Source organism: Gallus gallus, chromosome 3, assembly GCF_016699485.2.
Source record: "Gallus gallus isolate bGalGal1 chromosome 3, bGalGal1.mat.broiler.GRCg7b, whole genome shotgun sequence".
Lineage (NCBI taxonomy): Eukaryota > Metazoa > Chordata > Aves > Galliformes > Phasianidae > Gallus > Gallus gallus.
Window position 1 is genome coordinate 70001239 of NC_052534.1, and position 26621 is coordinate 70027859.

General features: G+C 33.8%; 1 protein-coding gene across 11 annotated transcripts in view; it reads right to left on the reverse strand.

Moving 5' to 3' along the window:
- Positions 1 to 26621, reverse strand: part of GRIK2 (glutamate ionotropic receptor kainate type subunit 2) — a 371621-nt gene that overhangs the window by 153145 nt on the left and 191855 nt on the right. For all 11 annotated transcript variants that reach the window (XR_005858537.2, XR_006938767.1, XR_005858538.2 and 8 more), the window contains 3 exons: positions 17393 to 17536; positions 16920 to 17027; positions 7950 to 8063 (listed from right to left, as the gene is read on the reverse strand). Coding sequence is in view for 8 of the 11 variants with exons in the window: in XM_040697879.2 (XP_040553813.1) it covers positions 7950 to 8063; positions 16920 to 17027; positions 17393 to 17536 (366 nt within the window). In the remaining 3 variants the exon portion in view is untranslated. The remainder of the gene's footprint in view (positions 1 to 7949; positions 8064 to 16919; positions 17028 to 17392; positions 17537 to 26621) is intronic.

Here is a 26621-nt window from a genome sequence, read left to right on the forward strand (position 1 = left end):
ATATGCAATACGTTGCTCCCGTTTTCGGTATATACCCCTATCATCAACTATCAGGTTTTAATAAAAAAATTCAACAGAAGTTTTGTTTTAACTGGTTATATTTCATTTTGATAGCTTTTTCTCTGCAAGGAAGGGCTTCAAAAAAACTAGTTCATTTAAAAATAATAGTTTAGAAAAATAACTAAAGGAAACAACTAGAAATTGATTCTTCACAAGAGATAAGTTATCAGAATGCTAGAGATTTTGACAACTCTCTCTGGTGTTTATTAGACATTTTACAAATGTATTATATGTATTGCTAAGTATCCATATAGCACTTGAAAGAAACAGTCCTATGAAGTGAAATACTCAGTTTTGCTAATTAATTCCATATACATGAGCTTCAGTTACCTGGAGAATGAAAACATCTTTTTGTGCACAAGTGGCTCTACACATTTAGTCAGTATAACACAGATGAACAATTTGGAAAAAATCAGCCCAACAGAAAACATTCAGTGTTGTATAGATTTTTTTTTTTTCTGTGACAATCACCACAGAGCAAGAATATATACTATGCGTTACCAGAATACATTTTTAGAAACATTAGTTTATGTTATGATAGTGGTATTTTAAAAGGATATTAAATAAATAAATAGCCACCCTAGGAAATTAGCTAGCTTCTCCCTGTAAAGGGGTCACTCAACTTGATCACTGTACTGAGGCTAGCCATGACTATTAACAGATTAATGTAACTGCAATATCCTGTAGAAGCTTTACAGATCGCAGAGGATGGTGGTACAGAGTTCTATTCCTAGATCCAATGAAAGAACACAAGTAAAAGTAAATTCAGCTGAATCAAGTGATATAATACAAAGTGATCTTGTTTCATGAAAAGCTGTTTGTACCTAGCTGAAAAAAACATCTAGATTATGTGGCCTTTATCTCAACGCAAAGAAAATCAATCATCTGTGAAAGCATCTGATGTGAACATAATCCAGTGGAAAAGAAAGAATTAAGTACTTGTTCAAAAACACAATAAAAAGGAAATTAATCAAGTCTATAAAAGATATAAGTTAGAAAAAATATTTTATTAAAATATTAGTAAATATAAATTCCAAGATAAGACTTGTGGAAGATAAAAATATTAGAAAAAATGGAATCAAGATCATAGACCTAGTAGGAAGCTAAGCTTTCCCAGTGTATTACATCCATTTTCAATCACTAAGAAGAGACCACATTAACCAAAATACTTGTATTTACTGTTCTCATATGTAGGTCATTCTGATAGTAATGCCTCCTATTTGAGTCCACAGAAACTACAACAGATACTAAGAGTACAACAGCACTATCAGATAGAAAAAAATCTCAGTTACAGAACACAGTAGTCACCTACCATCAGCTATGCATTTTCACTAGCAATGGAGAAGAGCCTGCATTCCGCACTTGTAAAAAAAAAATCTGCACCAGCAGAAGAGACCCACTGTTTCACAGCATGTATGACTATCATTTCTAGAAAAATGTCACCCACACAGTCCATCTTTCAACAACCTGAACAGCTTGAATTCAAAAGGTGCCAAATATGGACTACACAGGCGATGTGGTGGGATGGTCCAGCCAAGATTGGCAGTATGCTTCATGGTCTTCCAACTAGTATGGAACCTGGCATTATTGTGTTGCAAAAGGAAGGTTGTCTTACTCTTTGGCCTGACTCTGGAACTTTGAACATTTAGCTTAGTCAGCTTCACAGTGTAGTAGTCAGAGTTGATGGCTTATTCAGTTTCCAGAAAATCCAGAAGGATCACCTATTTTCTATTCCAAAAGACAGTACACATTACTTTACCTACTGAAGGCAGCATCTTGAACTTTTTTTTCCAATAGGAAATACCCATCACCACTCCATGGACTCACATTTTGATTTTGGCTTGCAGTGATGACATCACATCTCATTCCCAGTAATGATGTGATCCAGGCAACTGTCACCTTCAGCCTTGTATTGGTTCAGTAGCATGCGTTCCTTTTGTTTCTGCATGAGCATTTTTGGAAATCACCTAGCACAAGCTTTACTACCGTTTTTTCCAATGCTGAAGCCAATGTTCAGCTCTGTACACACTTTCCTGGATGTAATCCATCAATTCACATGGATGAGCTGATGGACATGGTCTTCATTTCATGGTCTGACATCTGTTTAAGGCCATCTGGAACATGATTGTCTTTTGCACTGCTGTCTCCTCTGTTGAAACACAATACCCGTCACCTCTCTGTGCTAGTTTTTTCACATGGAGGAATTTAACTACATAGCTTTGCCTCATACACACTTCAGATGCCGTTCTGTCAGATTGCCCCTCTGCTGCCATCAGCTGCACAAAATGTAACAGAACATCGGTGGAAACTTTCAACCTTAGTTAAAATCCTAATATCCACTTCTGATGGCATGGGCCAACACAATAAAATAGGAGGCATTACTTTCAGATCTGCCCTCATATTACTTGAATGACTCTTTGTCAGTGTTGCAAAGGATGAATTAGAGGATGGGACATCAATAAATACATGTCACAAGTGATGCTACACATCGAAGAGTAAGCAAAAACACTTTTATATTTGGAATGGACTCCAATCTGAGTGAAATAAATAACAGGCTGACACAATCCATACTAAAATGCTCCAAAATAAACAATTAAAAAAAAAGAATGCATTCTAATGCAAAAATACTTAAGGTACTGTTCACATCAGATTGAACTTAAATAATTACAGAATGAAGAACTGTTGCTAATTTAAATCTAGTAGTCATAACTTTATTATTTGTTTCACATACAACCTGAAAGAAGGCCAAACTGCCCTTGAAGTAAACATTAGTGAAACAACAAAATAATCTGACACCAAGCAGAAACTAATCTTGCATCTTTCTTATTTACTGAGTTGATATTTGACTACAAATCCTAAGCTTTTTAAATTTTTTCTATATAAAATTTTGCAGTTGTTGCAGTTTGAAGAATTAATCATGCCACCCTTCCCTCCGCTAAGAAGAAAAGGTTGTGGGGGAAGGAAGAAGAAAAAACCTGACTGAGATAGGAGAAACTAATATATTAAAAGGAATGTGAGATAGTACAGACTAATTAAGAGTAATAAAGCAAAACAAAAATAAAAATGGAGGAGAGAAGGAAGGTCCTTCCAAATCATTATCAACAGACCCTCCATCACTTCCCTTCTGGGAAAGGCCAGAGAACTCTTCCCCTGTTACCTAGAATCAGAAATCACGTAGAGGCTGTCTCCTGGGAAATGCAGTACATCCTGGCATATCTTCCTTTTGGAGGGTCAGAGCTCATGCGAGACTGCTAGTGATAAACAGGCAACATAGCTCCACAGTGCAGTATGCCTCTGCACTCAACAGCCTATCGCATGATGTTATGAAATGGAATACTGATAAAATCAGGACAGCGGTGAAATTTACACACAACTAAATCCATTAAAACCTGTCTGGCCAAAAGTTAATTGTAATCAAGTAATCCTTACAAACCTTTCTAGGTAATACCATACACAAATAATCCGTATATTCTAATATAACCTGATTCTGAAAAAATCAGTGCACTGAAACGTGCACTTTTTTCTTTTCTTTTTTTTTTCCAATGATAAATACTGGGTGAACATTAAGTAACAAGAACATGATATCACACAGACACAAAGACTGTGATAAGATTGAAAGATGGACTCAAGGATATAGGGTATATTTTAATTGTTTTCCTTTAGATTTTGGGAAATTATAATGGAAATCATAGCTTTAAGAAAAAATACCTTGATAATTCCTATGGTGAGTATTTAATTTTATCGTATTGTGAGCACATTTAATTTTCTAATGGGTCAACTTGTTGGACAATCTTAAGATCAAAGTCATCATTTAGTGAATCACAAGACTAAAATATCTTCAAGGAAAGCTGATAAAGACAAGCTCCTCCACCCCTCAAGAAAAGTACGTACTAAATTTGGGAATGCAGATATAGGCAATAAACATTCTTCTAAGAATATTTAGAATATTTATTAGTGTACTTGAAAGTATTGCAAATAAAGATGTGATCATAAGGCACAGAAAAATAGCAGGTAGATTAGAAATTATATCTGCATATATAATCATCAGAGATGATAAATCCTTGAAAAATATTTATTGAATAAATTTGTTCAAGAAAGATATAACTCCCAGATAACTGCTGTTTTCATACTAGCTTTATGTTTACATGTAGTGATGATGCATAAACAGGTTGTGGAGTCTCCCATCTTGGTGAACTTCAAAAGCTACTTGGACATGGTCCTGTGCACCTCTGCTTCAGCAGGGAATAGGACCAGGTGACCTCCAAAGGTCCCTTTCAACCTCAAATATTCTGCAGTTTTGTGATATTTTGCTATACCAGGAGGCATAGTCCTCCTGCCTGTGTGGTCAAATTTAGCCACAGTGATAATTTTCAGTGGCAGAAAAGTGTGGATAATCAGCACAGGTCAGACTTTTGTCATATACTGTGATCTGAGGGGTTATCATTCTTCTGGATTAAAAATAATAATAATAATAATAATAAATTAAAAAAAAGAAAGGAAAAGTTAAAAATCAGAGTATGCAGGGATTACATAAATTCCTCATTTGATATAAATTGTCTTCTGATGTCCAAACACAAAGATAAAAACTGGATAAGTTCGCGAAAGAAAAGAAAAAAGTCGATTTTCAAAGGTATCCAAGGCCAAATTACATGACCAAACTGTTTCCGTGCCACTTCCACAAATAAAAATTATTGGTTCTCTTAATAACTTTCTGCATTGTATGATTTCGGATATTCTGCAAGTATACTATCTTCAGAGAGCTTCCCCCCCCCCCCCCCCCCCCCCCCCATCAAAGCTATCAACATAACTTCATTGTTATCAATTTTCATGTTCTACTTGCAAAGCTTTTTACTGCATGCATTTTTTAATATGTAAGTTGCATCACAAACTTGAAGTTTGCTTACACAATAAGAAAAATCTCCTTATGTTTCTACATGTTGAATTAAAATTGCTTTATTTAATTAATAAGCCTTTCAGGCTTCTTTTGGCATTTAAAATGTGCAACTGACACTTGAATGGAATCCCCCTTATTCTATACAGATGTCAAAGTAGAAAAAGTTTACTGCATTTTTTTTTTTTTTTAATTGTCTTGCTCTCTATACTATTTTTGCAAACAGATTTGGACAAGAAATGCTTACTTGCATTGTTTCAGCAGATTGTATTTATTATATTTTGACTCTTAAGATATTAGAAATGACAGCAATAACTCCAACATTTCAAATTACTCTAATTTTAAGGATAATTATCAAATTTATGATTTTTCTCTAATACTTTCAAAACAGATTTTTTAAAGAATACAGTTTTTTTAATAATATCAATACTGAAAAAGAAAACAAAGTGTTGGTGAAAAAAGGAAAACCATCTTCAAAACCTGCTGCTATTAGAACAGAAAATTTTAATCATTAGCTTCTGTTCACCAGGGATACTGGAGTTAAAAGGTTGTCATATCTAATTAACATTTAGTTAGGAATACAGAAGTAGGGAATACACAATAGGCTTTCATAGCTGGCAGTCAAAATCCAACTGGGAGAGGTGAAGCAATCCACTAGTTAGAGGCAATCAAAACAATGTAATATATGACTAAGACATCTCACTAGTCATTTGTGCCAGCATGTCCTAATTGAAGAAAAGATCTATGAGAAACAGCAAATTAATCTTTCTCCATAATACTATCTATAATAGAAATTCATTGTATTATATTATATATAAAAGATATCATGCCTGATATCTTTTAGGATACTTCCTAGAAGATCTCTAGTGTGACCTTGTTTATGATTATACTTCATGTCTCACTACTACCTGAAGAACTGAAGCCATAGTTGTCCTTTTACGCAGTTTCACTCCTTTTGTCAGGCAGACAAACAGAAATTGTTTTCTTTATTTCCCCCAATTTCACTTTGTCCAGACTTTAATTCAGTTACTTCCCCCAAAATTTTACTAAGCTTCCATTCCAGAAAAGAAAAACAGGTGTTAGTGGATTTCCAATTCTGGCAAAATTACTTCACCACAGAATGTTAATGTTGCAACACTGCAGAATATACTGATATCTTTTTTTTTTTCAGCTGAACTGAATCATATTGTCTCCACAATACATTAAGAGTATCAGACATTGTGTATTATTGTAATTGAAAGCAAAACATTTTTTTCTTATGTTACAATTTCCTTACAATTTCAAATGACTGTGGATTAAAAAAAAAAAAAGGAAAATCTGTCCCCTCCATCCACAGAAAAAAAAAAACTGCAGATAGTAGTAGTAGATCCCAGTAATGCTGGGAGCCTTCAATGAGAAAAACCAGCTCAGAAAAATCATGTGTGAAGCTTAAAAGCCAGAAATGCCTTTCCTTAAGCAGTATTCTCAAAAACAAAGGAGAGAAGAAGGTAGTCAATAATAAAACAGGCTCCTAAGAACCGCAATTTTGTATGTTGTTCCCTTGCTTTGCTACAAAATGGAAATCAGAAATATATTGAAGTGGAAATTTATTTCTTAAGCACAGAGTTAAAAAAGGTACGCCAGTATACTTTTTGAACAAGAATAATTTTTGTTTCACTTCATTTTTTTTAAGTACCACCTTTAAAGAGACATCATAGCTGAAAGGAGTTATTGCAATTACCAAAACTTTGTCTGAGCAATAACTGAAGTACAGGAAGTTACAAGTAAGCTATTCACAATACCTATTTGAACCATTCTTGTATTTCTTATATTAATTTATTATTTTGATATACGTAAATTTGGTGTACATATAAACCACTACTAAACAAAATTATCCTCCAGTAGAAAAGACATCCTTGACTACAGAAAGCAGACATCATCATAAATTTTAGGGGCCTATTTTGAGCTTTACTTTTTCAAAATCAATTCTTATCGATAGTGCTGCTATTTATATTATCTTACCCTTTTTTGAGATTGCTATTTCAAATAAAACCATGGAAGTTTAAGCATCACTATGCAAAATTAATCCAATACATACACTACATGGACTTAAACCTCACCAATAGACGGATATTAAAGTATAAGTAAATAAATATTGAATAAATAAATACAATTGGAAACATCCTAAGTTATTGAGTGTGTTTCTGATAGGACTCATCATTGTATTGTTATATCTGGTATGGAACAAAAGAAAAAACAAACCTGCCACCCCTGCACCCCCTACTACCAAAAGTTTGCCAAATAGGCCCAATATAGAAGTGCGTTATTTTTTTTTTTATATCTGCAAACTCACAGTGGTGGTGGAGCAGACACACGCAGCAGATGTACTGCTGGTAAGTTTTCCATTTCTTGCAATTAAAATTAATTTTTCAAAACTACAGTTTGGAAATTTCAGAACTTTTTTTTTTTTACATAATATATGTAATCACAAGAAATTCCAAAACAATTCATTCACCACTGAGAATTTGTCAACAATAGCAATGAAAAAGAAGATAGCTCAAGTAAATTTGATTAAAATTTTTTAACTTGAAGATTAAGTAACTACTTTGGTGAGAATAAAAGATAAGTGCTTCCTATTTTCCTTAAAAGTGATATGATGGTGTTAAATAGTATGTGAAAGCAATAAATCTGGATGGCCAGACTACTTTGTTTGAAACAAACACCTTTTGCCTTCTCATAGGGTGCTGAACTAAACTGGTTAGTCAATGATCCAAACTTTAGTCAGTAACAAGGAAAATGAAATTACTAATCAATTAACACAACATTAAAATTGGGATAATTTACTTACAATTTAGGTGGGAGTAAATATCCATTACCAACTTACCAAGTAGAGTACATTTGTGACAGTAATTAAGTAACTGCAATATTGTATAGACTGCTACCACTGTAATTAGTGTAGCAAATTCTATCGGCTTTTCCATACAACTATATTTTCGGAAATGCAAACATAGTTGCTTACCAAGATGGTGGTAACTATTAAAGAACGATTGGACAGGGAATCCGTGATGTTTGCTGGTTTTCCTTTCTGATTCTCTGTCATGTTAAGGCCACTCAGTGGATCCCAAGTTCCAACCTATAAAAACAGTATATTACTATGTAAATTGTCCATGAGTTACATTTCATCATCTAGGAAAAACATGCTAAGGAAAAAAAAAAAAAAACATTTCCAGGGAAAAAAGAAAACAAAACAAAAAAAACCCACATTTGCTAGTACTTACTATTCAACCCTATTCCATTATCTCGTCATTACATTTCTAATATATGATTCACAATAATTTAGACTGTGTTTCTTGAAGTGTGACATTAAGGGGAAAAACGACGCACAGGATATCTACAGCCACTCTGAATACTTAATTTTCCACTTAACTTTCATACTTCAAGATAAACCACATTTGAAGATAACTCAATAGTTTGGTGGAAATTGTGCAGGGCGGAGAGCATTGTCTCTACAGAAAGATTTATCCTTTGTTCTCATCAAAGAGAACAGAGGGGCAAAAACATATTTTGTCAAAAGTGTCACAAGGAAGGATGAAAGGAGAATAGGTGCTATGTTTTCCAGATAAATGTTCAGTACATAGATCTTGTGACATTTTCTACCCTGAATTTTTTATTCCAGTAAAGTCAATAGGATTTTTATCTAAGTTAGGACCCAAGGTTATGATTTAAGGTACAGGTCAAGGACAGTTTTACATACTAGACAGTAAGTCTTACATTTACATTATTCATCTGCAATTTCATCACTAAAAAACCAAAGCAGGCAATAAATGCAGCTATCCATTTTTAGACACCAAATTTTTCACTTCCATCTAGAAAAGGAAAATTCTCTTTTTTTTGTCTTTGAAAATGTTTTATCTATCACTTAAAATACTGATCAGTATCTACAATACAATGCAAAGAAACTTTAAATTCAACAGTCCTGTAATTCAACAGTTCCATAAGAGGTTTGGTTATAAATATATATATATACACACACACACATGCACACATGTATATGCACATATATAAAAACATACACAGGAGTATTTAATAAATCTTTCAAACTGATTTCTGAGCAACATATTACAGCATACAGGCTGTCAACTTCAGGATGTGATTCAGCATGGGTTGAACAGAGTTTAAACTCTTAAAACTGGGAATACAACAGAGCATGAACCAGCAGAAGCAGTAACAGAGAAAAGCTAAGTTTGCTTTCATTTTTACCACTTCTAGTTCCTCAGGAATATTTATCTTGCTTCCCTGCATAACGCCATAAGAAGCCATGCCTTTGAGTAGCTGTGATTCTTGAATTTTTGCCACTCATTACCTCTTAAGTTGAAAAAAAGAGCCATGAAGGGAAGGCAGGGGAACAAATGAGTCCCAATACAAATTGCAATATAACAAAAAAAAAAAAAGGCATATTCTCAAAGCATTGAAAACAAAGTTTACTATTAATAATCTTTTTCTCCATGTACTAATTTAGAATAATTTCATTTTGTGATCTGAAATTTTTATAGGAAAACCAAAACGTGCAGCCCTGAATTTGGGCCACAATTAAGGAAAAGGACTGACAACTTTCTGTTGCAATATTTTTTAAATTATAACAATCATAGTTCAATTTTATCTGGGAAAAGCAAACATTATTAGTTAAAATACTTCCTCCCCTACTTTTAAATACAGTTAGAGCCACAAGCAAATAATCAGTAACTTTTAGCATTTGGAGTTTTATCTAACTACACCCATGTAGACTAATATGAACAATCAACAGCACAGTTTCAAAGAGGAGGTTGTATCTTGTCAAATACTTGCATTATTTTTCTAAATGAGTTTAAATGCAATTGCTTTGCATGTGTGTTTCTTTTTGTAAATTGATATCTAAGAAATGGAACAAAAGTATGATTTTCTCTAGAATGCATCCTTCTTATATTCTTAATGAATTCAGCAACTTTGCCAGAGACTCTGGTATCCTACTGATGTTTGTGTGATTTGGCAGGTATAAACATCTCCTCAAAGCTACTCCTAGAGAAAACAGTGCATAAACAGTAGTGATTTTTTTTTTCTAGTTGCTTAAACACAGTGTTGAATTGTAAAGTATCTTTTTGAACAGAACAGAATCGTTACTGTGTTCTTACTAGAAAACTGAGAGTACCTTAAATGCCAAAAAATGTTAAAAAAGCAAATTGAGGTACTCTGCTACAGGCAATTTCAATTCAAAAATCTTGCAATTTACTTGTACTGCCTTACCTTTACTTCCAACAAAGTTTCAATTTCTCCTAAAATGTGAAACAAACTGATAAACTTATATATAGTTTAGAGAGAACATTCACACAGTAAATACAGTCACAGAGATGGTGCTTTAGTTTTCCCTTTTATTTTTCAATGTGGCAGGGCAAGAAAACTATTTTAAAGGTGATAAGAAGAGTGATAAAGTGAGAAGACCATATTCCCAGTTATGGGTAGAGTATTTTGAAGTGAGTTGTCAGCTTGAAGCTCCTGGCACATATTATCCACAACATGAACATGGGAACTTTTCTCTGTTTATGTATTACAAAAAACATGGACAGAAATTTCCAGAATTGTGTTGCTGGCATTATTCCTGGTGGCTTTTTTTGTTTGGTTGGTTGTTTTTTTGTTGTTGTTGTTGTTTTTTTTTTTTTTTTTGCATGATCTTTTTAACTTGATATTTATTTTTAATATTACAGTTTCCACAAAAAAAAATCCTCATGAAATTAGTAATCTATCAATAAAGTTGCATCATCTGACCTAAGACAATAGTGGCAAGATAACGTAGCTTCTTTCTATAACTTCATGAAGCAAGTCCTAAGTTAGTAATCCCAATGAAAAATACATATTTGTACACTATAATACTACATCTTATTAATAGTAAATTAAAAGCAAATCATCTTTCATTCTCTTTCTTTCATTTTCTTATGACTAAGCTTCAGCTTTAATGTTATTTTCCCATAACATCCAAAAGTATAGCATCTTTGTGATAATGTAGAAGCAGATAATGAGACAGTCAAGATAGTCATTACCATAAATAACGAGAAAGTAGTAAGAAATATATACTTCAAATTTGAATGTAGTCTCTCTCTCTTTAGATATATATAGAAAGAAAAGAATGTAATGTACTTTTTTGAGTGTATCTCAGGTTTTCAAGTTGCCAATCAATAGTATACCACTTTTAAAAATCTTTTAAACAACCTTCACAATATTTAATTAATAGTTCAGTAGCACAAACAATTTAAGAGCTAAATCTAAAAAATCTTAACCAGAAGTGTTTTAAGATGGTAATTATCCAATGACAAAATTCAGCAAATAATAAAGTATGGCTAATATTCACACAAATTTAATTATCGTTTGTGTGTATGTGTTCAAGTATTTTGTGCATTGCCTCAAACAACAATTAAAAAAGTTAATAAAATTTTACTTACTTCCACAAATATTTAATACTAAAATATAATTGACGTGATTTGTACAGGAATACCAAAAAATGAACATAGTAGGCCTGTTAAAACAGACTAAATAGTCATTCAAGTCCTGAGTATTAAAAACTACACACAGTTAACCCATACAATAATGGACTTCTGAAAATTTTAAGACTCATGTAGTAGAATAATTAACAATAATTATGACATGTTCTTGAACTTTAGAAGGAAGAGTGCTCAATACGGTAATTCTTCACTTCAAATTTATTCAGTCTTCTTAGCAATACGGTTGGAATTTGAAAAGAAGAAAAGCTACACTGGACTTCAACCCAAAGTTTCTAGTCTCTTCTGGAAATAATAGATGGAATTTTGTTAGATTTATCTATCAGAACAACAACAGAAACCTTGTCAATCTGTCAAGTTTCTCACCTTTTCAAGGTTATTGATCATTTACATTATACTTTTTCAAGTTGATTTCTAAGAATAAGCATATATGCAATTAAAAAGGCATATTTGGAGTCAACAGTTTTTATAGTATCTAGTGTGAATGCAGCTGAGCTCCTGAATTATGCTTTCATACAAATAAAAAAAATTCACAAGTGATTACTTAGATAGTTAGGTAAGGTTAACAGTATTTTTAAAAGTGGTTGCTTCCTTTTATCTCAATAACTTTCACAGATACATCACGATGCTAGTTTATCTTCTTCAGTACGTTTAAGAGCATCTGTTTACAATAAAAATGAAATTTGCCATTCAGTAAAAAGCCTTTCCTAATTTTACCAATCATGATGCAGCAAGTTATTTATGAAAAATATGAATTTCTTTATTCTTTCAATTGCAATATAAGGAGTAGACTTCTTTAGCGAAGCTCAGACTTTCTTCAAAGCTACTATCCTTACCAAGACCAATGCAGTATAATTCACCACAATAACAAATAAGCAGCACTATGCACTCCAGAAATTTAAATTCTGAGTTTACATATTCATTGAAATAGTCTGGAGAATATCATAGAACAATAGAATGGTTTGAGTTGAAAGAGAACTTTAAGATAGTCTACTTCCAACCCCCCTGCTACAGGCAGGGACACCTCTCACTAGACCAGGTTGCTCAAAGCCCCATCCAGCCTGGCCTTGAACACCTCCAGTGCAGGAGCATCCACAACCTCTCTGGGCAACCTGTGAGAGGGTCCCATCACCCTTACAGTAAAGAATATCTTATTAATATCTAGTCTAAATCTACCCTCTTCCAGTTTAAAGCCATTTACCTTCATTCTGTTTTTACATGCCATTACAAAAAGTCCCTCCACAGCTTTTCCATTGGCCCCCTGTCAGGTACTGGAAGGCCACCATAAGGTCCCCCTGGAGCCTTCTCTTCTTCAGGCTGAAGAGCCCCAGCTCTCTCAGCCTGTCCTCCTAGGGGAGGTGCTCCAGTCCTCTGATCATCTTCACGGCCCTCTTCCAGAACCACTCCAACAGCTCAATCTCCTTTTTTGTGTAGGGAGCTCCAGAACTGAGTGCAGTACTCCAGGTGAAGTCTCATGAGAGCAGAATACAGGGGCAGAATCACATGCTGGATATGCTTCTCCTGACGCAACCTAGGATACAGTTGGCCTTCGGGGTTGAAAGCATACATTGCCAGCTCACATTGAGACTTATCAGCTGACACTCTCAAATCTTCCTCAGGGCTGCTCTCAAGCCATTCTCCAGACAGTATGTATTTGTGCTTGGGATTGCCCTGACCCAGGTGCAGGACCTTGCTCTTGGCCTTGTTGAACTTCATGAGTTTGACATGAGCCTACCTCTCAAGCATGTTTAGGTTCCTCTTAATGGCATCCCTCCCCTCTAGCTTGTCAACTGGACCACCCAGCTTGGTGTCTTCTGCAAACTTACTGAGGGTACACTCAACCCTGCTGTCTATATCACCTACAGAGCTGTTAAATAGCACTAAACCCAGCATGGATTCCTGAGAAATGGCACTCACCACGAGTCTCCACTTGGACACTGAGCTGTTGACTGCAACACTGAGTACAACTGTCCAGCCAATTTCCTATCCAGAGATTGGTCCATCCATCAAATCCATTTTTAACCAATTTGATGACTGGGATGTTGTGCTGGATGGAGACAAACGCTTTGCACAAGTCCAGGTAGATGACATCAGCTGCTGTTCCTTTATCTGCTGATATTCTAACTCCATCATAAAAGATCATCAATTTATCAGGCATGACTTGCACTTGGTGAATCCATGTTAGTTACCACTTATCGCCTCATCTTTATTTTCCATGTGCCTTAGCAGAGTCTTCAGGAGGATCTGCTCCATGACTTTGCCAGGCACAGAGGTGAAACTGACTGGCCTGTAGTTTCCTGGATCTCTTTTTTCCTTCTTGACAACAGTGTTATGTTTCCCCTTTTCCAGTCACTAGGAGCCACAGACTGTCATGACCTTTCAAATATGATGGATCATGGCTTGGCAATTTCATGTGCCAGTTCCCTTAGAACCCATAGATGGATGTCATCAGGTCCCATGGACTAATCCTTACATTAAATGCATTAAATTTGGTTGTCTGAAGTATAGTATTTTTACAGTATAGAATAATTTTCCTCACAATTCATCTTCAGTGTAAGCACTGACTAATTACAATTTGAATGATAATTTCCTTATTACACCAGATAGACACATGTTGGTATTTTTATTATACTTAACCATAAGTAGTTGCTGTATGTCCACATGAGCTGTCAGCAAACTTCAACATTACATTAGACACACTCTAATCATCTATTAATTCTGTCATTTTCGTATTCCACAATTATTGTTTTTGTCAAGTGAGAGTTATTTTGAAAAGGCATACTTATTGATTTATATTTGATTATCACCCCTCATTCAAGAGTTTCAGGAGAACAAGTATCTCATGTACAATTTAAGTTCACACAAGCCATTTTTTCAAGGTTAGGAGCAAATTTTCTGTCATCGTTTACTTCAGAATTAGTAGTTTTTTTTTTTTTTTTTTTTTTTTTTTTTTTTTTTTTACACTTAACATACATGATTTAGGTGACCTGCCATGGCAGGAAGGAGGGAAAAGGGAAGAGGGAGAACCAAATGGGAAAGGGGAAAAGGAAGGAAGAGTAAGGGATAAAAGGTGGAAAAGAGAGTGAAGGTGACAGAGAGAGAAGGAATCAGTAGGAGAGCAGAAAGGTATGCATATGATGGAGAGAGATAGAATGCACAGTGAAGTAAAGGATGGAGGGGAGGGAGGGATGGAAAAGCAGGAAGTAAGGAAGATTCAGCTTAGCTTTAACTGGAAGACAATATTGGAAAGAGAAACGAACGCTTTCAAATGAAAGAACTCAAGAAAATATATATTCTCTGTCCTTGGAAGTATCATACTCTGGGGTTTTAAAGATTCCTCCTGGATTCAAGGAAAACAGAGTTCATGCTCTTTCAGAATAAACAGGATTTCTTCAAAGACTTTTCAGTTCAACATTGTTTTCTCAGTCTCAGTAAAATAAATTATTAAAACCCATATCTAAGTTGTTCAAGGTAATGAACATATAGCTTAATTTTCTTAATCACTTCTCTCTACATAAAATGTCTTGCTTTTGTTCATATGTTTTGTTGGATGTGTAGCATTCTTCATTGTTCTTTAGTAATAGTTTCCCAGCTCCTAAACTTTTCTAATGCATGGTTACTAATTCTCACTGCTTGTTCCAAATATACTGTTGAAGTATCACTATCACATCCCTTTAAAGACAAAATGAACAGTGAAGGCACAAGAAGTATCTTCTATTACTCAGAATTTCTATACATACTGTTGAAGAACACACCGGTTGTTTTAAAATATCTATACAGTTATTTCTGTTATTGTCTCTCACATATCTTTCATTATTATTGTTTCCCAGTTCCTTTTTTTCTATTCTGTTTCAGAATACAGCATTTTCTGTTGAATTTTATCTTCTTCACATATTTCTAATCTCTGTAGATCTTTGTTTTATTTCATTATTTTCAGTTGTGTACATATCTTGTAATATTCTGTCAGCTGAGAATTAAATCAGCATGTCTTTATGTTTCTGCCTTCATATTATTGTTAAAGTTTAAATGATAACAAACATAACACATATCCAGATGGAAGAGACCATTGCTTTAGCCCACAACACGTCCATTATGCATTATTTTACACCAGTGTTCTCTCAGAAAATTTCCAGTCCATGTACTTTATAACAGAAACTTGTTAACAAAAATTTTCATTTTTAATAATGTTATGAAGTAATATCAGATATGCCACTGAAATGCAAATGTATTAATTATGCATTTCTTTAATTGTTTTGTATTTCTACCAGAAAAGAAATTGAATACTCTATGAAGAAAACCTGTCGTGCTAGATGGTTCTCAAATGACCTTTAATGTCCTAATAGCCATCTTACTTTTCCTTTTCTTATTATAATCTTCTACTTACATGCAGACTCTCTGGCCACTACAGCCATATTTAGCTATTCTCATGACACCAATTCTTCTATTTTTGTTTCCAGGAAACAAGACAGGTTGCATCGTACCTATAGTACTTGTATACAAAGCAAATTTGCTTTGCAAATTTAATCACAACTATACATTGTTTTTCCTTAAGTATCCAGAGCTCCCTTAACGGAATACTTTATAGTAAGGCTCTTCACTATCCCAGCACTGCTTCATATTTTAAAATATAACTTAGTTCGTTAGCCACAGGTATGCCACTGGACCTTTTTTGCAGATTTTTGTGTCTATTTAATCATCCCAAAGCAAATTAATAGCTTATAAACTCATTTGAAATATTCCTAGTCAGAGAACAGTAATATCTCAAAGCTGACATAAGAGAAAAAGGTTCTGGAAAAATATGTTCTCCATTCAGCTATTTACAGAAAATAAGCAAGCAAACAAAGAAAGAAAAAATAAATACAACTCTGCAGCATGATGACTTCCCTCAATTCCTCTTTTTACTTTTCAAGACAATATTATCTTGGAGCAACACCAAATAAGACTTCATCTGAAGATGAGGGAAAACAGTGTTTACAAATCACAGAATATGACTACTAAACACCAACTAAAATCATTGTCCTGCAGATGAAAACTACAAGATACCTGTTTGTATTACTTTGTTTGCTTCTACTTACTTGGACATCTGTTTTGTAAGAATTATATAACTCTCCAGCCATCATAAGCTCAAATGCTAAGAGGAAAACTCAAATGTTTCTCATTTTAACAGCACTAAAACCCAGTTAATAAAGCATTACAAGATGTTTTGTCTCACAAAAATACTTAACTTGTCAGAACTGGTGTTTCAGCCATACTCTCTTCTAAGGAAAATAAAACAAAACCCTACATACATAACACCTTGTGTCAAGGCCATTTTTGAAATACACTTTCAAAACCACATTTTGCTGTAGATGTAAAGCTTTTTTATTCAGGAAAAAAAAAAGGTTACTTTTGTGATTTTTAGGGGGGGAAGTAGGTTTTTGTTCCATATTTTATATCACTTCAGAGGTACACATCTTACACACCTTTTCAAGACCTTCTTCCTTGAGGCTTATAACATCTAAATCAAAATCTGTCCTTAAGCCATTGGATTTGTTGAAAGTTATCCTTCCTGTGAGGCCTTCCCAGTGAGCCTATAGAGGAAGAAAAAAAACCATAACAATTTCTATAAATAAATCTTTCTTTATTTCCCCAAAAAGAAAAAAAAAAAATCTTACTTCTACCAAAGTGCGAATATTATTTATTCTATCAAAGTATTTCAACTTGTCATTTTTAGAATATTTCATATTCTCTTTTTGCTAATTAAACTAAGCTTTCTTTAATCTTCACAAATATTTTTAAACCACTTCCCATGCTATCCAATAAACTTTTTACTTAGAAGTAATAACAAGCTGGTTCTTTTCATTTTTCCAATATTCATACATGCATTTTCAATGGGGAAATGGGTACTGGGAGAAAGGACAGTAAGGAAGCAGGGCATACTTTATTAGTGACTCACCTCCTTAATGAGACTCATAAAGCGAGTCCCAAAGCGCCAAGGTTTGTGGCGATTACACTGTAGTGAACTGACAGTCATCTGTGGGAACTGCTGGACAGCCACTGACACCACATGAACTGCATCATACATTAGAGCTGCGTCCGTCTGAAATTAGAATGAAATAATTACCATGAACTTAAAATAAAAACAAGTGATTGCCCAGTGGTAAGAAGTAAAAAAAAATTAGTACTTCTCCTTACGCTATAGGGAGAAAATAATCTGATTGCTTGTGTAGCACTGTGCAATACAACCTTACTGCCAAGTCCCACAGATGCATCTGGACCTTTAATTTCAGCTTTTCTCTTTTAATACTCAAATATCAAGCTTTTAGGATCACAGTAGGACACCATTACCACTGATGACTCGCATGATCTTTAAAAAAGCAGTGCTTTAGGGGCCTATATATGCATGTTTGGCTCAAGACAGTTATTTCTATGAGTGAGGAAAAAAAAGCAGATAATCAAAGTAGCAAAACCCTGACTATAAGAGAAAATTCCAAGGTCTAAGGAAATAATGTTTTTCTAATTGGAATAACAGACTAAATACTGTCCCAAAGGCATTCAACTGGTTCATTTGTAACTGTTTATAGGCATTGTTTCAAATTCCCAGAGTGGACCTAATCAATATCTCCTAAAAAAACAGTGGCAAATTAGATCTTCATTAAATTGCACATTCATTTAATTGTTTTCATGTCCCATGCTAAGTAAATGGACTGTTTAGATGTGGCATGTACTAACTATTGTTGTATTACCAAAGGATAGAGACAGCCACCCAGTGCATACTGTCATGTTGTAAAGAAACTGACTTCTCTTTTCTTCCTCTGTTTATCAGAGACAAGCCTTGGAACTAAAAGAGAAGACCTTAGATTCACTGGTAAAAATGAATGCTCTGCCATCTGCTCAACATACCTTAGAGAAAAGGGACCTATTTCCCCTTCTCATTCACACAATTAGCGATCTGTGAAATGAGTTCTTTAATGGACAGGAAACCTGAGGATTACTGCACTTGTCACCATACAATACAATGCAATACAAAATGAGTTTATATAGTGCCTTTCATGGAAATGCATCCCAAAGCTCTTTACAATAAAATTAAACATAAAAATGCAAAAATGCTCTACCATTATAGCCCATAAGCTACTGTTAAAGGAGAAAATATACGTTTACATGTAAATGGCTCTCCCAAGGAAAGATCTCAAAAATCAACTAGAAATAAATCCTTATTTTAAATAGCTAATATAATAGGTTTCAATGATCTGAGACACCAAGCAGCTGATGTAGACACTCCAAATCAGTTGGAAAATATTTTTTTTTCTGCCAAATTGTTCATTATCTTTAAGGCAATAAAGTGCTTTTAAGGCAAGCTGATATCTGACAAGGAACAAGTGAAACTCCCAAAAGCAGGAATGACATGCTGACTAAGCATCATACAAAGCTTAATATTCTAGCACTTAGCAGAAATTGGAGTCTTGACAAAAAATTTTAAAGTAAACTATAAAATAAGTTCAGCACATTAATCTGGCTCAGAAATGCAATCAGTACGTTTGGAGCTTGTTTCTTTATTTTTGTTTTACCAGTTTTAATTCAAAACTCATAGACCTTGCACCAATGAAGGGAAATTGAAAGTGCTGTGAAAAAGCTGCCTATTAAAAAGCAAGCAGAAGTTCAAAAATAGCATTAATTGATAAAGTAGATATAACTTTAGAAATGGAACCAATAAGACTCATCAGCAGGAATCAAATGCACATTATGCCAGATGCAGAGTAACATGGCTTTTTGTCAAATTCAGTAAGCCACTGAGCTTGAAGTCTGTAGGACAGTCAACTCCAGTGAAAACAATAAAAAAGCCATTGAAATTACGGAAGTAATTTGATTTCTGTTAATATTCTTTATAGTCAATTGATAAGTATTGCTTCAATGAAAATAAACTTAAATCAGAATGTGCTCTTTTAGATGCATTCAACATAAAATTATCCCTAGCTAGAAGTTGAATGTCCTATTTCATTTTTAGATGCTACAAGATAAAAACTCATTGTTTACAAAGGCTGAGATTCCTCAATCCACCTGTACGGGTGCATTAATGTTAAATGGGGACTTCAATGTTTTTATTGCACTAAGATAGATGGACCCATATGCTTGAAACTATTGGTTTAGTGATTCAATATCATACTCACTTCTCCGAGTGAAATAACTGATTTTATCGAATGGGAAATAAACACTAAAGGACGCAGAAAAAGATATAAAGTATGTGCTTGAATTTTCAAGTTGAACTATTCTCTTTTAGGTCACTTTATCTTTCATTTGAGACAGCAGGAATTGGTAGCAATTAGTCTAGCTCTCTAACTTCATTTGTTAGGCTTTGTGTCTCATTGCTATTTGTCCTTGGATCTTTATTTGTCTTCCTCACACTACTGGAATGATGCTTTGTGGTACAGAAAGCACTGCAGGTTTCAGCAAGAAACTTGTCCAGGATTTGGGAGAAAATATATCCAGTTACATTTTTAGCTGTCTTTATCTTATCTAAGCACAGATTGACAGTCTGGAAGAAGAAGAGCACGTAAAGTTCATGAGAAGGAATGGTTCTTGAACTTCAGATAAGAACATACTACATTTCCATACATTGAAGAAGTGAATTCATAATAGAATAAAATAATCTTACTGAAAAATAAAATGAGTAGATTTAGTTAACTTGTATAAACTTTTTAAAGATTATGTTGCACAAATATATCTTGGTTCAGTTTTTTGAATGTGTTGGTTTTCTTACTGTTTTTCTTTAACTTCACAGTACGTATTACTAATGACTTATTTGAATACAAATAAATGCATCAAAAATAATGCTCATGGAGATTTCACTTGCATGTCTACAGCTACAAAAGAAAAAAATATAAACTACAGATGGTACAAATATTTTTACCAAACTGAAATAGTATGAGATAAAGCTGATAAAATTTAAAATAATTTGAAATCTTTCAGTTGAGTCAATGAAGTAACAAAAAAAGCTGTTAGCACTCAGAGACAACAGCTTAATTAGAGAAGAGAGCCCTATTTGAGTACCTCAAATACAGAGAAAGTACCAATACCTGTGTTTAATTTTTATGACAAACTCAGCTGTATACTACACATTCCTTCTCAATGTTCTGTCATTCCTTTACAGTCTTACTGCAGGTGTTGTGTTTGTCTGCACTATTTATTTGCAAGTCCTACTTGCTAAATATTGTTTAACCTCACTGTGGAAGAGCTCTGGTGGGGACAAGACACTACTATTTCTCCCCATGCCTTCTCAGATTAAGAGGTAGTGTCTTTCTCCATTATCCTGAATCCCAACCAAAGATTCTATGGGCACTTACTAAACTCCAGTAGGTTAATGTAAAAACATTTCACACAATCCCACACATCTTTGTCTCTAAGTTGAAGAACAATGGATATGATGGATGGACCACTTGGTGGGTAAGAAACTCAAAGTGCACTCCTGGCAAGTTTGTCCACAGCTCCAAGCTGTGCTGTAGTCAACATGTTGGAGGGAAGGGCTGGAATCTAAAGGGACTTGACAGGCTCGAGAAATGGGCCTGTGCAAAATAAATACAACATCCTGCACCTGGACTGTGGCAATTTCAAGCACAAATACAGGCTGGGTGGAGAAAGCCAATCACATCCTGGGTGAAGCATATCCAAGAAGTCAAGGGAAGTTATTCACCCCTTCTACTCCACTCTTGTGAGACCTCACATGGACTATTGCATTCAGCTCTGGTGTCCCCAACGTAGGAACATGGACCTATTGAAAAAGAGTCTAGAGAAGGGCCACTAAATGATCAGAGGGCTTCAGCACTTCCCCTGTGAAGAGCGGCTGAGAGAGTATGTATAATAAATAAAACAAATAATAAAACTTCAAAACTCTTCTTAGAACTAAATTTAGATACAACTATTCTATAACACAATTGAAACTCTAGACAGTCTAAGAATACTGGATTTTCCACACACAAAAAATTGATATATTTGATTAAGAAGGAATGATGAAAAAAATTTGACAAATAAAGAAGATGAAGAAAATATGTATATGTATGTATACATACATTCTAAAGCTCTGTTGACAGGTCCTGTCCTGTCACAAGGTAGAAATCTTACGCTGTATTTACCAGCAAGCAGTTACAAATACAGTACCAAGTCACGAATGCATCATAGATTAAATAAATCAAGTTTCTACGCAAAGACAAATATTTTTATTTTTTTTAAACAGTTATTAAAAAAGTTATTAAAAAACTGTTCAAAACAAGAAGTTAAAAGAACACTTGGAATGTATTCTGAATTGACACTGGTCAGTTTTGCTTTCAACTAAATCAACTCAGTAAAAATTGCAGTATGTGTTTGTACACCTCACTTGAAATAGTGTATCACATAAGCCCAACTTTTTCAATTGATTAGTGATATATGCATATGCTACTCTCATGTTATCTTTACCTGCCCATTATCTAAATAAAGACTAATACATTAAGCTTGATAGCTTGTTCATACTGACTGTGATCACTAGTTTAACAAAGTGTTAACATGCTCATTTCATAATGAGGCAAGATTTTCTCACTGAGCTTGTATTTATAGCACTTACACTTGCCAGAGTTTAGAATGAGAACGTTGCATCTTCATTTGGCAAGGGGAAAGTAAATATCCAAAGGTGGGTTCCAAGAGGACTGATTTTTCCATTGTCCCTTATAAACAGTGTTTTCTTACAGAACAGCAATGCCTTCGATAAAACGCTATATGCAAGGTCACGTTTTGTTTTTCAACTCCCAGTGTGCATCAAGACTATTTCTATTCAACCTTATGAGTGACAGAGATTAGGATGGTAAGAACAGCTTTGGTCTAATAGCCTTAGAATGTAACATATAATGTACACAGAATATCATCTCTTCCCTCTCCCATCTAGCCTTTTTATAAAAGATAATATTGTTTCAGACATACTGCACAATAAGGATTCACAATGGCATACTTGTTCATTTCAATGCGCTCAAAAATATCCAAGTTAACCTATAACTTGCTAAGAAGTAATCCTCGTTTTGTAATTACTACTTCTCTCAGCTGTCCTTGCTGTCCAATAATTTAACAATACTAAATCCTTAATTAGAAAATTTTGAATAAATGATCGAGCACAAAACGTTTTTTTTTTGTGTAGTGTATCGAATCCACCACCACCTGCCTTCTTTCTTCCCCCGTATCAATCCTATTTTCTAGATTATTTCCATTTTGAGAAGAGTGTACAGAAATAGGCTATGTATAAGAGGAAAGAACAGGTGCAACTTACCAGAAGGATTAAACAAAGCCAGAACTTTTGATTCAATAGAAACAAGCACCAATGTTTAATCATATAGCAGAATATACACCAAGGCAAATGAAATCTAAAGAACAGTCCACAGGAAATATTCATATCACAAAAGTGTTCAGTAATATGAACTACTTGGATCCACACCGATTTGTAAGCACAAGGAACACCTGATTACATCTTTTTCTGCATGCATATATTACAGAAAAAAGATCAAATTAAATATAGATTTAAGTTTATTCTTTACTCCTGTATGCACTACAAGATGAAATTAAGCTTTTCTATTAGTTGTGTATTACAGTAAAATCTTACTGTATGCTTGAACAAAAATTAATGATTCTGACCAAAGATAAGATATATAGAAATCCCAGGTACGTGTGAGTAGAAAGTCTATGTCCAGCAAATAAAGCAAATCTGCTGGACAGAAAGAAAAAACCTCTCTAAGCTAAACTAGTGTTATTAGATCAGGTGTGGTTTAATTTTCAAGTAAAGATGGAAATGTTTAAGAATAGCATAAAAACAAACATTTTTATTTTATTTTGACCTGACTCATGTTAAGAGTGATCTCAAGGCACTTAAATAACAATAACAAACAGCGTTTACCAACCCAAAGCAGTTGTAGTTTCAAAGTCACCAACATATACTCCCAGGTATACCACGCATGTACAGGATATGCATCCCATTAGGAACACATCTAACAGTCTGAAAACAGCCCAGGCATCAATAATGGAAGAGTGACTCACAGTGACAGTTACATTTTTGTACCATTAAGAGTGATAATTGTGTGCACACTCAGAACTCAGAGCAATGCTTTTAATTGTTTTTCCCATACAAGGCTACAGGAATAGAAGTATCAAAAAAAAAAATTTAGTTCTTAATAATCTGTGATTTCTTTTTTTGAGGGGGAAGGGGGGGGGATAGCTGAACAATATATTAACATATACGTAGGACAGAAGCAGATCATATTGGTATGACTATACTGGTTTAACAGGGACATAACTGCTTGTAAGAACATAGCAGAATTAGGAATCCTCTAACTGATGGATACATTCTGCAACCTATCAAAACAAAGCCTGAGAACAAACCTTGAGGAGAATAGAAAACAAAGAAGAAAGTCTAAAGAACATAAAAAAACAAAATGAATGCAAAAATGACAAAACAATAAAAAAATAATAGAAGTTGTTTTATCTTACAAACAGACGTTTAAGTTTTACTAGATTTAACAAAAAAAACACTAAATGAACCACTGCACAAGACCACCTACATAAGAAACTTGCGTTAGATGAAGCCTGACAAATGTACTATAATGCACATGCATTCCAAAGACCCAACATATTTCTTCTGCTCACAGAAAGCTCTCCTACTCAAAGCAATTATAATTAGTGAATGAAATTAAGAAGAAATGGCTTACAAAACTTGTTCTTTCCCTCCTTGGGTAATAAAGTCTATTGCCCCTGAAATCATTTCACTTAATTCTCACTTGCTAACACATCCCACAAAACCATTTTGCTGAGATTTAATAAATCTCTCAGTCTGGGATTAAATTTTACTGTTTTATGAACTGTTAAATTGCATTGTATGCTTATGAAAGCTGGTGTTTTCTTCTTTCTTGACACATTCCCAACTCCACTCTGGGGTACAATTAAGCAAACAGTAGAGATTTTGCTTTCACCCCCAAATGTGCATACCAACTGGGAACAAACTGTGAGCACCAGCAAGCTATAAACATTGTGCATTTAAATTTCCTAAATATCAAGAAACCTTTATCATAAGCCTGAAAAAATAATTAGGCTAATATTTCAGATGAATAATCACTAGATTATGGCATAGCTGTTTACATTATTGTTAGATTTAGATTGTTAATAATTTAGATTATTTTTAGACTATTGTGATTTTAAACAGGAGAGGTGTATGCAGTTTCAATTAGAGAATGCACTATGAATGATAAGGCAGATGAAAATTATTATTCTCCATCACAAAAAAATACTTATTTTAACATCATAAAAAAGCAATTTTTCCTTATACTACTGAAAAAAAATCTTTAAAAGAAAAGAAATCTATAAAAATAGGTCACGACAAGTAATTTTTAGAAAAAAATGTAATTCTGTCTTCACAAAGAGAGAAAGAAAAATATTTTTTTTGCCTCCCTGTCTCATAGTTTGATCCCTAATTTTTAGAGTAATGGCAAAATGAACATGAAACATTAGCAAACACTGAGAAAATGCACAACACGAACTCTTCAACTAATATTGATGCTATTGCCACATATCTTACCACTATACTGTCATTACGTAGGAAAAAACATACATTTTTATACTGACAGCATAAATAACATTTCCCAGTAAAAAATGTTTGAAGTGCTTTAACTTTTTTCATTTCTTAAAATAATCTTCAATCACTGTGTAATTTGGTAGACTATTTATGGGAATAAGAACCATAAGTACCCAAAAATGAGTTATGCAGGTAGTCACTTTTTACAGCTTGATTTTAACTTGCAGAAGGTGACATTTTTAGACAACTTAAAATTTTACCACTAATTAATATATCAGACACTTTTAACAAAGTCTTTTTCTGAAATAAGAACAGCAGCAATGTTTCTCTTTTCTGCTTGATCTTTGATGCAGGATCTGAATTTCACTTTAAGAAGTAAAATTCTGAAGATTTATAATACACTCAGAAGAAAGTCAGAAAACTGAATAAAGTTTTCTAATAAGGACACTTTATCATTAGCTATGGATCAAAAGCTTAGATCTTTAGTATGAGGGACAACGTAATTTCAGTTAAGAAAATAACTACACTGGGTCTGAGAATATTTAGAATTTCATCCTTCACAGTTTTTCAAAATCTGATTTCAAAGATAGTCTTTCTATACAGGGCTTGCTATTCTGATGTAAGGTTAAGATGTGATCAACTTCCTCAACTTTTTAATTGACTTCTCACTCCCACATTTTAAATAAACCATTTATTGGACAGGTTAGATGTCAAATATTTTGAAGTGGTTTGCTTGTTTCCAGTCATAGAAAGGAGTAAATTCAGCCTATATGGTAATCTATATTATGCTTGACCACTGACAACACGTCAAATAATTTGAGTTCCATGCTGAATTCCTACTTTTTGCAGTAAACATTAATTTTGAAACTTTTGTTTTTGTAATATTGTATGGGCAAATAATACAATAAGAATATTTTTGAATCTTTGTGTCTATCAGAAGGCTATTTTACAGATTAGCATTTTAAGTAACCTGTGCACATTTCAGTATACTTTTTTCCTTTTAAGTTACTATTATTGTAAAGTATTTTTACTTAAAATCCAAGTTTTCACTTGGTCTTAGTCCATTGATTTTAGGGAGTTTCCTTACTCTGGATTTACTTCCTCATACTAAGGGAGAGCATGTTAATTCTTCTCTGTAAAATCATACATTTCTAGAACTGTTATCTGGAACAAATACTGCTAACTCTATGACAAATAAATAAAGTAATTCCACAATGATATTTTTTAGAGATTTATTTTCTCTTATTTTCTATTTTCCGGGTAACTGAAATAAATTGCTAAGACAACATCAAAAGCTATTTCAAAAAACCCTAGAAATGTTCCATCACAACAGAAATTCTGTTAAACGTGGAAAAAATGACTTGTGGTATACTGTTTGTGATAGTAAAACTATCTTTCTGCATAAGCATTTGAAGAACTATTCTTATAATATGCAGTTGAGAACAATGTGTCATGATAGGTTTCTACACATTTTTAAAAGCAGTCATAAAATATTCAGGTTAATCTGAAGTGCTTTCTCAACCTTTCTCCTGACCTTTGGAAATTATATTCCTATAATATTTTTTGCCATAGAAAAGTAACATCATGCATTTTAAGGTATATTAAGTAC